The 13251-nt window shown below is 39.1% G+C and overlaps 1 protein-coding gene across 1 annotated transcript in view; it reads right to left on the bottom strand.

The window, feature by feature from the left end:
* Positions 1 to 1652: 1652 nt before the first annotated feature.
* The window catches only part of gpr39 (G protein-coupled receptor 39), a 45364-nt gene continuing 33765 nt past the window's right edge, over positions 1653 to 13251 (bottom strand). The window contains exon 2 of the mRNA XM_080902332.1: positions 1653 to 3785. Within this exon, the coding sequence (XP_080758458.1) occupies positions 3286 to 3785 (500 nt within the window). The 3' untranslated portion in view covers positions 1653 to 3285. The remainder of the gene's footprint in view (positions 3786 to 13251) is intronic.

Genomic DNA, 13251 nt, shown 5'->3' with positions numbered 1-13251 from the left:
TAATAAACACAATGTGATTGCTTTCACTACCAACAGATCTTTTTACTTAAAACAAATCTGATTTTCCTTCACTTCACAAATGTTCTCTTTGGTGGTTAATAAAAAAAATAACTAACTAAATTTTTATTATCCTAGTTCTATAATGTTATAAATTCAACATGAATGTGGCATTATTGTTATGAAAATGCAAAGTTAAAAAACCAAATAGTCATACAAAGTAACTGCAGACTTGTTTTAATTATTTATACCTATTCATAATGTTGATATGCTCATTTATGGCTCAGCTCCCTTTTGATAATAAATATTGCTGACCCCTGTCATAGATCAGGGGAACAGAGGGCCATTTTTCATACACTTCAATACAGTGTGACTTCTTTTTCCAGTCAGCCATTAAAAATAATGCCGCTTTGAGGCACGTTCTGCCCTTTTCGGACCTATTTAGTCTATCCTGAAACCTCAATTCCTCGTTGAAATTTGCATTTTTGTGCCATTGCCTCCTCTCTGTGTCTGCCTCGCTGCCTAACGATATCAGAAACAGTTGTGTTTGTTTCAGGAAGGGACCACTTCACCCAATTTGTTTATGTAGTTCTCACTGTTTCGGCCACGCCTCTGTGTTTTGTGCTCTGTAATGTTTACAGGAAAATGTTGGCACTAAAATGTGGAAAAATTGTGAGTGACAGTTCAGAGGGTGCAGTGTGTTTATCACTATAAATAAAAAGCTGTTTTTGTTGGTAATTATCTTACTGTCACAGTGATTTGGAAAAAAGGAGGACAGCACCAGCTCAGCTTTCTAGGCTGCTCCAAAAAATATCCCAAATCTAATCCAGTTGACTGTGAGATGCAGTTAAAAGCCTGCTAAACAATAAAAAAATTAATTAAATACACTGACTCTATTCACTGACTTTACTGAAATGTTGTCAACTGTGTATATACAGGGATACACAGACAGAAACATATACTTTAAGTTAATCAATGTTTTTGTTATAGTGCATATAAAATCATCACAGAGGTATTAGAGCTAAGATGAGGCTGTTCTCCTTGGGATAAAGTCAGACATGGCTGGACATTCATCTCAGGAGTCGGCAGGTAGCTGCATAGATGACTAGATAAATTTAGAAAATAAGTTTTAGGATACACACAAGCCAATTTCATAAATGTCCTTGATAAAATAGCCATTTAGACTGTAATGGAGCAGTACGATGACTGATGCGCGCACGAGAACAGACAAGAATACAGATCAAGGAAGGCTTACACTTCAGCACGCATACCTCTGCAGACGCCTGGGTGAAGCATGTGATGGTGGCAGGTAACCCAGATGCTACACAGAAAGCAGAATGATGTTATAGTTTGTTAAATGGAAATATTCAGTGTCTTTTGCATATTTGAGACACACAAATGATAAGAATTTAAATATGTATTTATGTTCTTCTGTGGTGAGCTGAATCTAACCTTTAAGCGAAAAGGCTGTATATGTCAATGAACATTTCTGAATTCATTTCACCTGCTTTGGTGCAAATCAAAGTGACAACAGGTGCACTCGAGAGGCAACGAGATGACCCCAGAAAAGGAGCAACACCTGGAAAACTGCTCCTGTGGGTTCTTCTCCAGCCCTGAGACAGAGACTTAATGCCCAAAGTGATGATGAAATCAGTCCGATTGACAGACGTGAGTTGGGTAGTATAATTTATTTAACTGAGTAATAGCACTGGGACATTTGTGTTTTTGACACTGAAAAAGGAAACAGTATTGGGATGATGTTCTTGTGTAAAAGACAGTTTTAAGATGCTAAAAGTACCGTGTAAAGGTTTCTTAGTTCAGTTAGGAACACTTTAGTCTAAAGTCACGTTAATTTATTTGTCACAATGAATTGAATTGTTCAAGTTCAAAGATTAGTTGCATAGTTACATTTATTCCAATATAAAAATGTATCTAAGATATGTACATACCTACACATTACAGAGTAAACAAATGAAATAATTAGGAGCCAGATTTAATCCTGAGTCGGCACAATTAAAGTTTCACAGTTTCTCATGTTTACGGCACAAAAACCAAAAGATTTCCCAACTTAACTCAGATTGTGAACTCCCTCTCTGTAATCGAGCTGGGTCGTGAACTCAGTTACTGCATTTTGCCAAACTACTCCAGGTCTAAACCGACTCCCCGTCAGGTCTAAGCATCAGTGAGGTTAGGAACTCTTAACAGTAGACTAACACTGAATGTGTTAGTCTACTGTTAGAGTTCACCATTAAATATAAATGTAGAAACAGTCTAGAGTTAGTACAACCAAGTTTAAAAAAAAAAAATTCTAAAAAAAAAGTCACACAAATGTTCTGATTCAACACTGCAGCAGAATTCACCTGTAAGTGCTTTATATTTAATTCAGCTGCTGGCCTTTCACTCATCTTAAACATCGATTGACTAATTAACTTACACCTCTGGTATAAAAACTACGGACTTCGCTTTTCAGGCTTCAAAGCTGGGCCCATCAAGTGTTACACCAAAGTCCAGCTATTCCAGATTAGCCAGAGACTGTGAGGTGTTGGCAAGTTAATATTAACCCCATTAGAACCCCAACATCATTGCATCAAAACACTTTTTCTAAGTTACTAATTCTAACCACTAGATTTCTATTTTTAATTTTTATTATAGATTCCAACTTTGACTACTCCCTGATTTGGGACCTCCCGCCCTTCTTGAACATAAAAGGAAAGCCTGACATGGATACAGCAGCATTAAGCGCCAGATGCAACATCAATTGAACCATATAAGGGATTAAAAAGCAGAGCTAGGCTTGTTGTGGTTTGCAAAGCAGCTTGCAGCTACTGTGCTAAAGCTAAGTACCCTAAATACTATTTCAGATTAATAGTTGATTGTGACCTTGCACTGACATCATGGCCTACCATAGCTAACAGTAGGGTTAATCAATGTTAAAATCCATTGCTATTTTACTGCATTTGCTCTTCTTGAAGGTTGGTGATCATAATGTGACTTTCAGTTTCATCTGTGGGCCAAAATATTGATAAAAAATCCCCTCTCTGGAATGCAGAACACAGACTACAGTCCTTAAACCCTCCAGTCTGTACCTTTAATTTTAACTGAAGCTCTGGGGTATTTAAGATTCTATATTATATTTTAACATTATCACTGGAGGTAAATGTCCTTTCGAGACACCCTGTGCTATGTTTTTTGTGTACTCAATAAACACAGCACAGGGTGTCTGCTCACTGAATACTTGTTACTGCATCCATGGATAAAGCAGTTTCTCCCACTGACTCGCACAACAGGCTATATTTCCGACTCTGATGGTACATTTCTATTCTTGAGCTCCAAGATTTGCTCTTCAGTCCCTATGATGGACGTCTGAGTATCCGTGCCCAGTCCCGAGTCATCTTGCGACTGAATTGTCGTAAAGGACGAAGGTGTTTCCTCTTTGGCGACGGTGGTGCGACTCGACCTATTTCGACGCAGTGACTTCAGCAGCAGGGGGCGTTGAAGGGATTGCATGGGGGCAGCCCTGAACTGCACGGTGGACTGATTTTTATGCACGATGGTAAGGTGACACCGCAGAACCTGCATGAATACGTCCCTGAACTGCCGCGAGGACAGGTTGTAGAGGAAAGGGTTGAGGACAGAGCTGAGGTAGAAGAAGGTGTCGGCCACGGGGTGGAGGATGACGTAGCTCCGGAAGTAGGTAATGGTCCAGTTGGATTTGGGCATAGCGGCCATCATAAGACGGCGAATCTGGTTGGGAAGCCAGCATACCATCAAGGATCCAACAATGAGAACTAAAGAAAAACACAAAAAGAATAAATATAAGAGAAGTGATGACTTTTTTAAAACTCTCGTGTCTGTCAATATCATATAATAATTTTAAAAAGACAGGAAACAAGACAAAACATTTAATATGCTACATGTTTGTTAAAAAGAAAATATGTTTAATCAAACTTACTCAAAGGAAGGGTGACGAGCTAAAACACCACCTTTATTCTTTAAAAAGCTATGTTCTTGATATTTTACTTTATTCATAACAGTTTTTCACCTTTATTCCCAAAAAAGTATTTCAACTTTACCCTTGAAATGTAATACCGGTATAATGTTGATAATGATAAGAAAATGAAATATCGCAATAGAATATGGGGGGAAAGCGCACGTGCAGTGCCTTTGTTTTTATACGCACATGGAGGAAAAAGCGTGCCGGCGACGGGGAATGAGAAGGGCGAAAGCGGATCGTTGAATGAAACGGATGAACCAGAATTGGTTTGTAAAAATGCTGCAACTTCAGTGGTGTGGAACTGGTTTAGCTTTCGTCCGTCAGATACACAACAAAGCACTATTTTTGGTAGAGCATGCTAGCGGGCCATCGTTATTACCGTGTTTTTCGAAAATATGGCACACTTAAAATCAATCCTTTGATTTTTCTGAAAATCAACAGTGCCCTTTATAATCCTGTGTGCCTTATGTGTGAATTCTGGTTGTGTTTACTGACCTCGAAACAATTTTATGTACACGGCGCGCGAAAATCTGTCAAATGTTTTAGTACGACTTTGCTAACCTACGAAGCCGCACGGCTTGATGGGTTGTCGGAGCATTACGGCTATCGTAGGCAGGAGCCTCGCAGAGTGATACGTACTGTGTTTTAACATAATATTACCGTATTGTGTGTGTATAACCTCTTTTTAAGTTTTGTGGATATTATACATGGTTATGCTGAGGATATGTCAGCCAGTTTCCACTGGAAATGCCACTGTCAGCAAGGAATTTGGATTTGCACTGTTAAATTTTTATATAGCTTTAATGCACATTTAAAAAAAACAGCTGCTTGTTTAAGTGAAAATACATTGATGGGTTTGTTTGTTTGTTTTTTTGCCACTAATAAAGTTGTGGAATTGTAAAGTATTTTGTCTAGTGTCAATTATATCGTCAGTTATATCGTTATCGCAAATTTTCAAATGTATATCATGATAAATATTTTTGGTCATATCGCCCTGCTCTACTTGAAATGCAATCCCAATTCCAAAAGAGCTGGTAAATGGTAAATAATAAATTCTCATAAATTCATAATTTATTCACAGCGTAACACCAATCAAAACTGAGAAAATTTAGCTGATGTTTTATCTATGCATTGCAGTTACATTACTAATTAAAATTGAATTATACATATTAGTGCATTTGTGTCAATTTATTTTAGAGGACAACTTTAATTATTCGTTATGTAGATTGGTTAAACAATTTATTTTTATATATTTATTAGTGCTGTCAAAATTATCGCGTTAATTGTTAAGATCAACGCGAAATGTTTAATGCATTAAAAAAATTTAACGCTGATTTTGTTTTTTTATTAATTTCCTGTAATCTAAGACCTTTAAATTCATGAGCACCTCTGGAGGAGGGGGCAACAGTGTGCTATGCTGGCGTTTGGCCTGACAGAAATGATTAGAAGAAGAAGAAGTGACACCATGCTACTATCTAGCTAACACTAGCTAACACACGCAAGCATGGACGAGGGCGGACTTTTGGGTGGAAAGTTTCTCTTTAAGAAGTTGCCTGATGGCTTGTTGGACAAAACGAGAGTAAGATGCACAATTTGCAACGCTGAATTCAAGTACCACAGAAGCAGTTCATCACTGGCGTATCACCTGAGAGCAAAACACCCAACTGAATCCACCTCTACGGGACCTCGCCAGTCTATGCTTCAGGAGTATGGTGCTTGTGGACGAATAACAAAAAATGTGAGAGAAAAGGTAACCAATTCCTTGGTTGTTTGGATAGCTAAAAACTGCCGACCAGTTAGCATAGTAGAAGATGATGGACTGAGAGAAGTCATTCGTGCTGCATCAGGAGATGAGTGTTACAATCTGCCCTCGAGAGGAACCATTGTGTCGAGACTGCACACTTTGTATGGGGACCAGAGGGCTCAGCAGTCCAGCAAGCTTGTGCAAGTAAGGAATGTCGCTCTCACCGGAGACCACTGGACTTCGGTGAACAACGATAATTACTTAAAATATAAAGAATAAAAAAATGTAATTGGAGCCAGGCTATTAATAAAGTAATTGAGATTAATCGCAATTAATAACAGAAAATTGTGAGATTAGTTAGTTAATTTTTTTTAATCTATTGACAGCACTAATATTTATTTAAGTTTAGAAATCTATAAAAAAATTGCTTGACACTACAAATTATATTAATTATTATGCAAACTTTTTTACAGCAAATACAATAAACTTAAATATTTCATATTATATATAATAAAAAATGAGCAAACAAAAAAAAAAAAAAAAACCAACTGATTCCAGTTTTGACTTTTTCTCCCGCTACACCAGCGCTGATGTGGAGGTCTGAGCGGTGACACCTATTCAGTCTGACGTCACTAGCCGTGTCTGGACCTAAACTCCGCTGCAGGTCCATATATCAAATGATCGCTATGGCATTACTGAGAGTTGAAAAACTGTCTAAAGTCTTTCATCTTTAATAAAATGATCAGCATTCTGCTCTACCAGGTGTAACAATTGAGTTTAACATCCAGGCATCCATGAAAACGGAATTTATGACATTTAACGGAGTTAGAAGTTAGCAGGGAGTTGGCAAACTAGCTTCTATCTAAATACAATATAGCATGTCCTGACTGCGGGGTTTTGGAAACAAATTAAAACGTACAGCTCTGCTATCACTTCCAGCATAAATGAAGACAGAAAACTAAACAGCAGTGACGTTTGTAGGGTTACTGAAGTTGGGCTAGCTGGTATATAATGATGTGCTACGTGACTGCTAGCAACACAGCTATGTTAGCATAATATAAACAAGCTAACTTTTTTCCCACTCGATAAAAGTTAACGTGAGTGTTCTCGGTGGTCAGGAACAAATGTAATCGCATGGCAGGATGCTGTAAAAGGACCAAACTTCAGCCAGGAGAACAACTGAGATAATCCATCCACAATACGAGGTTAGTCATTCATATACTGCTGCATGGGCTGGGCTGTAGTTACATCCTAAGGTTTTAAAAACTGAGCTTAAATAAATTAGCGGTAATAAAAGCCGAGGGAGGTCAACAGTGATCACTGACTGTTTTAGGAGCTTTTTGAGATTAAATAGAAGAAAATACATAACATTAAACATGTTAACAACACAAAAGCCATATTAAACGCAGACTACTTTAGGCCCGGAAGTAGGATTCGTCACGTCATCACTTAACAATCAGATTGTTCAGGATGATGACAAACAGTCGCAAATTTGTTCACCAACCTTGTCGGTAGTAAAATATTATCTGAACCAGTGTTAGTTTGTCTTTATCTTGCGAGCTGGTTGTTTACATTAACACAGAATTATTTGACTCTATTTCTAAAGCTATAAGCTTCACATCATTTGGATCTTAATGGATCAACCTACATTTTCATGCACTGTTACGTGCCAAGAGATGTGGCTTTGCTTTTGTGTTCTATTTATCTTTCAGGTGTCAAGCCTCCACCTATTGGCCAGTTCGAAGTTGATTGGCATGTGTCTATTGGCTGGTCTGGGCCCAGTTGGCCAATCACACGCCAAGGATCACTACAAATGAGCAGCTCCCTGGCCAGCTGGTGGTTGCTGGCTTCTGCTATGACAAACATTTGCGAACAGGTGTCTTTATATTATGTGTGGTGGGAGGCTGGGCAGGTAAGCTGGGGTACCCTATACACTGATTGCAGGTGTTAAACTGTTAGACACACTAGGGTATGTGGTTGATGCCACTTTTGTATGTTTTCACTGACCTTTTGTCGAGCAGCTAGGTAGGCCTTTTGTTTTGCATTTTTGTTTTAGTTAGGCCCTGGGAGCTCTCGACCTCTTTTTGTTTTATTACTTTCTTTGATTTGGTTCAACCGCCCAGTCCTCCTCCCCCACCTTTTTTCTTATAGATTCCACTAAATCCTGCCTAATTCTTAACTGTCCTGTTGTCATCCTCCTCCATTGATTGTGGTTGTCCGGTGTTGCTGTCTCCTTCCTGCCTTTGCCACCACCATGGTGGTGCACAAATCAATCCACAGACCTAATGGGAGGTTTCCTGTTTTAAGTTACAATCCATTCACATGGCAGCAATACAATGACATTTAATAAATGTAAAAATATACAGAGAGCACATTTAAGTGAAATATCTGAATATACCACTGCAATTACTCACACTTCATCATTCATGTCTGAGTCATGCCCTGAACTCTCTGAAAGGACAAACACACCCTCGGTCTCTCTTCTGCTGTATATCCGTCTCCCTACAGTGTTTTTAATGGGGATTAAGCTGCAACCAAACAGCCTTTCTGCATTCACAAAATTATCTGATGTGAGACAAATGCTTCCTGCTGAGGAGCACAAACATAAACACATTCATGTATAACACCATGTCCAAAGACGCTGGGTGGGGGAATCATCCATCCTGATATTAAGAGATGAAAAGGGAGAATAAAAAAACTGAAAAATCAGTCTGTGTTTCTCACATGCAGACTAAGTGCACTCATTAGTGTTTGTTTATAAAGGTTCAGGTTCAGTTTAATGCTAATCTCAAGTGTCAGTGAGCTTTGATCCCTTGCAGCCTGTCTTAAGGTTTGCCAGTGATGTTAGAGACTTTATAAAGAGATGTCAATAGTTCAAAATAAAGACATCAAGGGCATTGCCTCAGAAAACCTGACAGAAATTTGGGAATTCTGGCAGCCTGAAATGCATTTTAATGGGCCTTTTGGGCTGAAGTTCCTCTGTTTTATATCCCATCTTATCTTAGACTAAAAACATGAGCGCCTGAAGCATGTGTCGTGTTTTGTTTTGTTTTTTTAAAAAAGCTGCATTAACTTATCTGTCACATTTACAAGCCAAAAAAGTGAAAGTGAATATATGTTGTTTGTTGTTTTTATAGCCTAGCCTCAATGTATGGCAATGTCAGTCTTACAGACGCCAAGGTTTAATGGACCAAATCGACAAACTAAAAGTAGTATGAAAAGACATTTTACTTCACTAAAACTTTACTTTTTTTTAAACAACAGTAACTAAAATTGCATTTTGAACTCAGAAAAGTACATTTTAATTTCAAAATGACCAAATTGGTTATTGCAACCAGCTTAGGGAGGCCCCGATGGGTGGGTCAGCCCCTTTCAAATCATGTTTATGTTTTAACATCTATAATGAACTTCTGAAAAACATGCCCATATTTTAATAATTAACACAATTAACAGAACAAAATAATCAACACAAACTGGAAATGTTTGTGTTGCATTTTTCGGTTGGGGCACACACTTCAGTTTCACTACAGCGCAGAGAACAGCTGGACAGAGTTTGTTACTTCCATTCAAACTATGACCGCAGTAATATGCTAGCGACCAAAGCTAGGGGAATGCACATTTTTCCCTAGTGACAGATGCTGACCAGGGGATCATTTAGCCATCAACCTCTCACAGCAGCTCCAGGAGTATTCACTTTTCCCTTGCAACCGGTGGTTGGTCATTGACTAGTTTTGAGGCCATGACCACCATGTTTATCAGGTCGTTAAGCAGTGATCGTCTGTCAAGAACATGGGTGCATGCTAACACTGAAGTACCTATAACTGATGCTCTACGAGGCTCATTCGTAGACATAAAATGTCCACATATATATATTTACCTTCAACCTGGAATGAAACTTTACCTTCTTTGGATGTGTTTCTCTTTGTCCTTCTTACAGCTGTTACAGAGTTTTTAAAAAATAACTGACAGGGAGCTGTGGTCAGATCCCTGCTAAGCTGAATGACTGAACTGAACTTTTCGGTTGTGGCTGCTGTTGGCGATTTTATCCTGTGTTTTAAAAAATGCAGCTTGCTAATCAAATATATCCAAATATGGTCACTTCTACCTTCTACAAAAACGTTAAGGCTTCAAAATACAGAATCCAGATGTCCGCCTTTAATAAACAGTTTGCTGTCTGTTTTTGCTGACCCCATCAGATGCATGTGTCTTATTTTCCAGACACAGACACTAATTTTTCATGACGCCCTGCAGCTTCATGTCGGGTCTCGCCATGTACAAACACAGCTTCGCTGCAGGACCTGAGGCTGGTCCACCTGCCTGCTGATGTGACTTGGAGTTTGCTCTCTGTTAGGAAGGATCAACCCCAGAGCCACGCATGCTGTTGCCTAGCAGGGTCACTGGTCTCATAAAAAACAGGTTTGTTTGTGGGCAGGCTTTTAAACAACGCAAACAAGAGGTGATGAAGAAATCTGAGTGGAAAGCAGCACTCTGCATCATGTTTGTCGTCAGCCAAACACTTTGTGGTCTGCAGGGATTCCTCTCAGAACAATCATCAAGTTTGAAGAAAACAAGCTACAGACAGTATCAGCCCCCAAGTTAAATTCTTTTAATGCTTTAAGATAAAAGGAGGCAAAAGAGAGAAAACACTCACATGTATGGTATTGTTCATTAAGGCCAGCTGTACCGTGACCAGTCTGAATCAATACCAAGAGATGTCACCGGTAATAACTCTAGTTCTGATCACTTTCAAAGAGGAATTCAAATCAAGGTTTGTGAAGACAGTAAAGACAGAGGGTTCATCTGAGTGAAAGTACAAAGAGGAAGAAAGTGAGATGAAGACAAGTCAGAAGAAAGGAACACTGCTGGAATACAAAAATAAATGAGCAGGCAGAGGTGACAGACACAGATAAAAACAACTTTAGAGATTCATGTTGCTCTGAGTCATTTCTCCTTGACACTTTGGTAGATAATTAGACCCTCTCGGGTAATTTAAAGTGTCTTTTTATTAAAAATATCTGGAAATATATTCTCTTTATGACCTTCTCCAGATTCCAAAAACAATTTGGTCAGCTGGCCAAAGCAATTTATTTAATAAGTGACAACACTGTCATCTTCACCTTCAGAGCGCACTGAGAAAAGGGTTTGCAGTCAAGTGTGAAGGGAGGCAGAAAGAGAATTCAAGTCTGATTTTATGGTATTATGTTAAAAAAATGGTGGATTAATCTAGTTGAAGCTGGACCTTGAGAACCGAAGGAGCATCCAATTGATTAATGGGTTGATGAGGTCATAACAGTAACTGCAGGTGTTGTACTAGAAAGCTGAAGTCAAAAGTGAGGGTTTACCAATGATCTATGTTTCAACTCTCAGTCCCTGAGGGTTTGGGCTCTGGGATTTCTGGATTTGATCCCTAGTTTTGTTCCGCAGATTTACTCTCTGAATTTGGTCCCTGTGATTTCTGGGTTTAGTCTTTGGTTTTGAGCCATGCGTTTGGTCCCTGCAGTCTATAGGCTTGGTCTCTAAGGTTGGTCCCTGTGGTCTCTGGGTTTGAGCCCTGCGTGTGATCTCTGGTTTTGACTTTTTATTGAGTTCAAGTCCAGAAACAAACCAAAGTTCTTGCTAAATCCAGCTAGACCATCAATAGGAGCACTAGCAATAAGCAGATGATCAGAAGATTAAAATGAATGACAAAAGCACAAGAAAGGAAATACTTTGTCAGGTTTGCAAGATAATCAGAGATTTTCAGGTTGAATATTTTTTGAAGATGATTTTCAAATGTCAGTGAACAAAAAAGGAGAGTTATAATTGATGACAGTCTACTGCAAAAAATGAAGTCTTGTGTGCTGCAAATCTCCAGATCCTCCTAGTGTGGGAGGATGATGCATTTTTGAGCTCTGGCATTTCAAAAGTCTGCAGAGGGGAGGAACTGTCATTAAAGGCTGAAGATCTGATCTAATGTTGAATCCTGACATGTTTTTATTTTCAGATATTAAAACAACTTTCTAATGGAAAACTGAAAAACTCATATTTGCAGCACCCACCTCCCTGTGTTGTCTCAAAAAGAACAACATCTAACTAACTGTAGGCAGCACAGAGAAGATCAGAGACGCCACTGTGTACTTTCACAATGAAACAGTTGAATAAACAACAATTCTCCAATTCAGTTTCATTTATTTAGCTTCTCCTATTTCTTCTTTTGCTGGAAGACAGTGTGATTTCACAGCGTTGATAAAGAATTTAACTTGACTTTGACAGATACGGTTAAAGACAGCAGTTACCTGATGCTTAAAAAGTCCACGGTTGTATGTCAGGTCTGAGACTAGAACTAGAGATGAAACAAGGATCCAGGCTTATTGTAAAGCAGGGAGTCGTGTCTGTCAGCAGTCATGGATTTTTACATTTTTCAGCACTTTGTGTTATTTTTCTGTTCAGTGTGAGACCCCTTCCTTTTATAAGTCAGTCTGAAACTCAGAGGAAAAATGTTGCCCATCCCAGCCATAAACTGATGATTTCCACCAATCTGACATTTGTTTTGGATGAAAAATGCAATTTCATTCAGGACTAACGGTTAAAGCACATAAAACCATACACATTTATAAATCTAAGCAGCTGGATGTGGATGCACTCCAAGTGTGTTCATGTTGGAGACTTGCAGTGCCGGTTCTCCTGCCAGGAACTGCCCGGGGCCACGAACCCTGTGGGGCTCCCAAAGCCTCAGGTTCAAATCTCTAGGATTGTCAGTCTGGCTTTTAATTGCTTGTTTCTTTTGGCACTTTATAACCAAACCTAGCAGGTTTGGGTTTTTTTTTTTTTGACTGAATATTACCAATACTGCTGAGGATTGACTGTTTCAGCTCTAACTGGGATAAGTGCACACATTTCTCATAATATGCGTCTCCAGTGGGTCCTTCCAGTCCTGCTCCACTAACAGTGGGACATCATAGCTTTAAAAAAATGCCACTTTCCTACACTTAAATTGATGAAGACCTGCCATCCTTTATCCCACCAGCCTTATAAATGATCCTAACTGTTCAAATGAAGGCACTATAGATATCACACACTCCACTGATTCAATTTCAGTAAAACCTGGAGGGATGATACATCGAGGCAAATTTTTTTTGTACTTTAAAACCTGCAAAGTTCATATTTCCAATATGTTGCATTAAAAATGTAACGATGCAGCAGGTTACGGATTGGATGCATCATCGAATCCTGGCAGCAGATCATGAAGTGGCCGTATCTCTCTTTCTTTAAAGGTGTTTTTTCCCCCTATAGATCTACCTATCACATCGGCTCGCTGATCACAGCCGAGACGTTCACCTGGCAATATGCCCCTGAGTCAGAACAGATCAGTAATGTCTCTGCAGAGGAGTTAGGATGCAGCTGAACATGTGCTTGCATGAGCCTTCCTTCATGTCATTGATAAATCTTTATTGTTTTAATGTCACTCTCTTCACGCTGAATGCACCTTCCTCAAAAACTCCAATCTCAGCTGATGCACTCATCAGTGATGTTCCCG

The sequence above is a fragment of the Rhamphochromis sp. 'chilingali' genome (genome assembly GCF_963969265.1).
Source record: "Rhamphochromis sp. 'chilingali' genome assembly, chromosome: 14".
Classification (NCBI taxonomy): domain Eukaryota; kingdom Metazoa; phylum Chordata; class Actinopteri; order Cichliformes; family Cichlidae; genus Rhamphochromis; species Rhamphochromis sp. 'chilingali'.
Note: the sequence above shows the minus strand (reverse complement) of the source record. Positions and strands in the feature narration are given on the sequence as shown.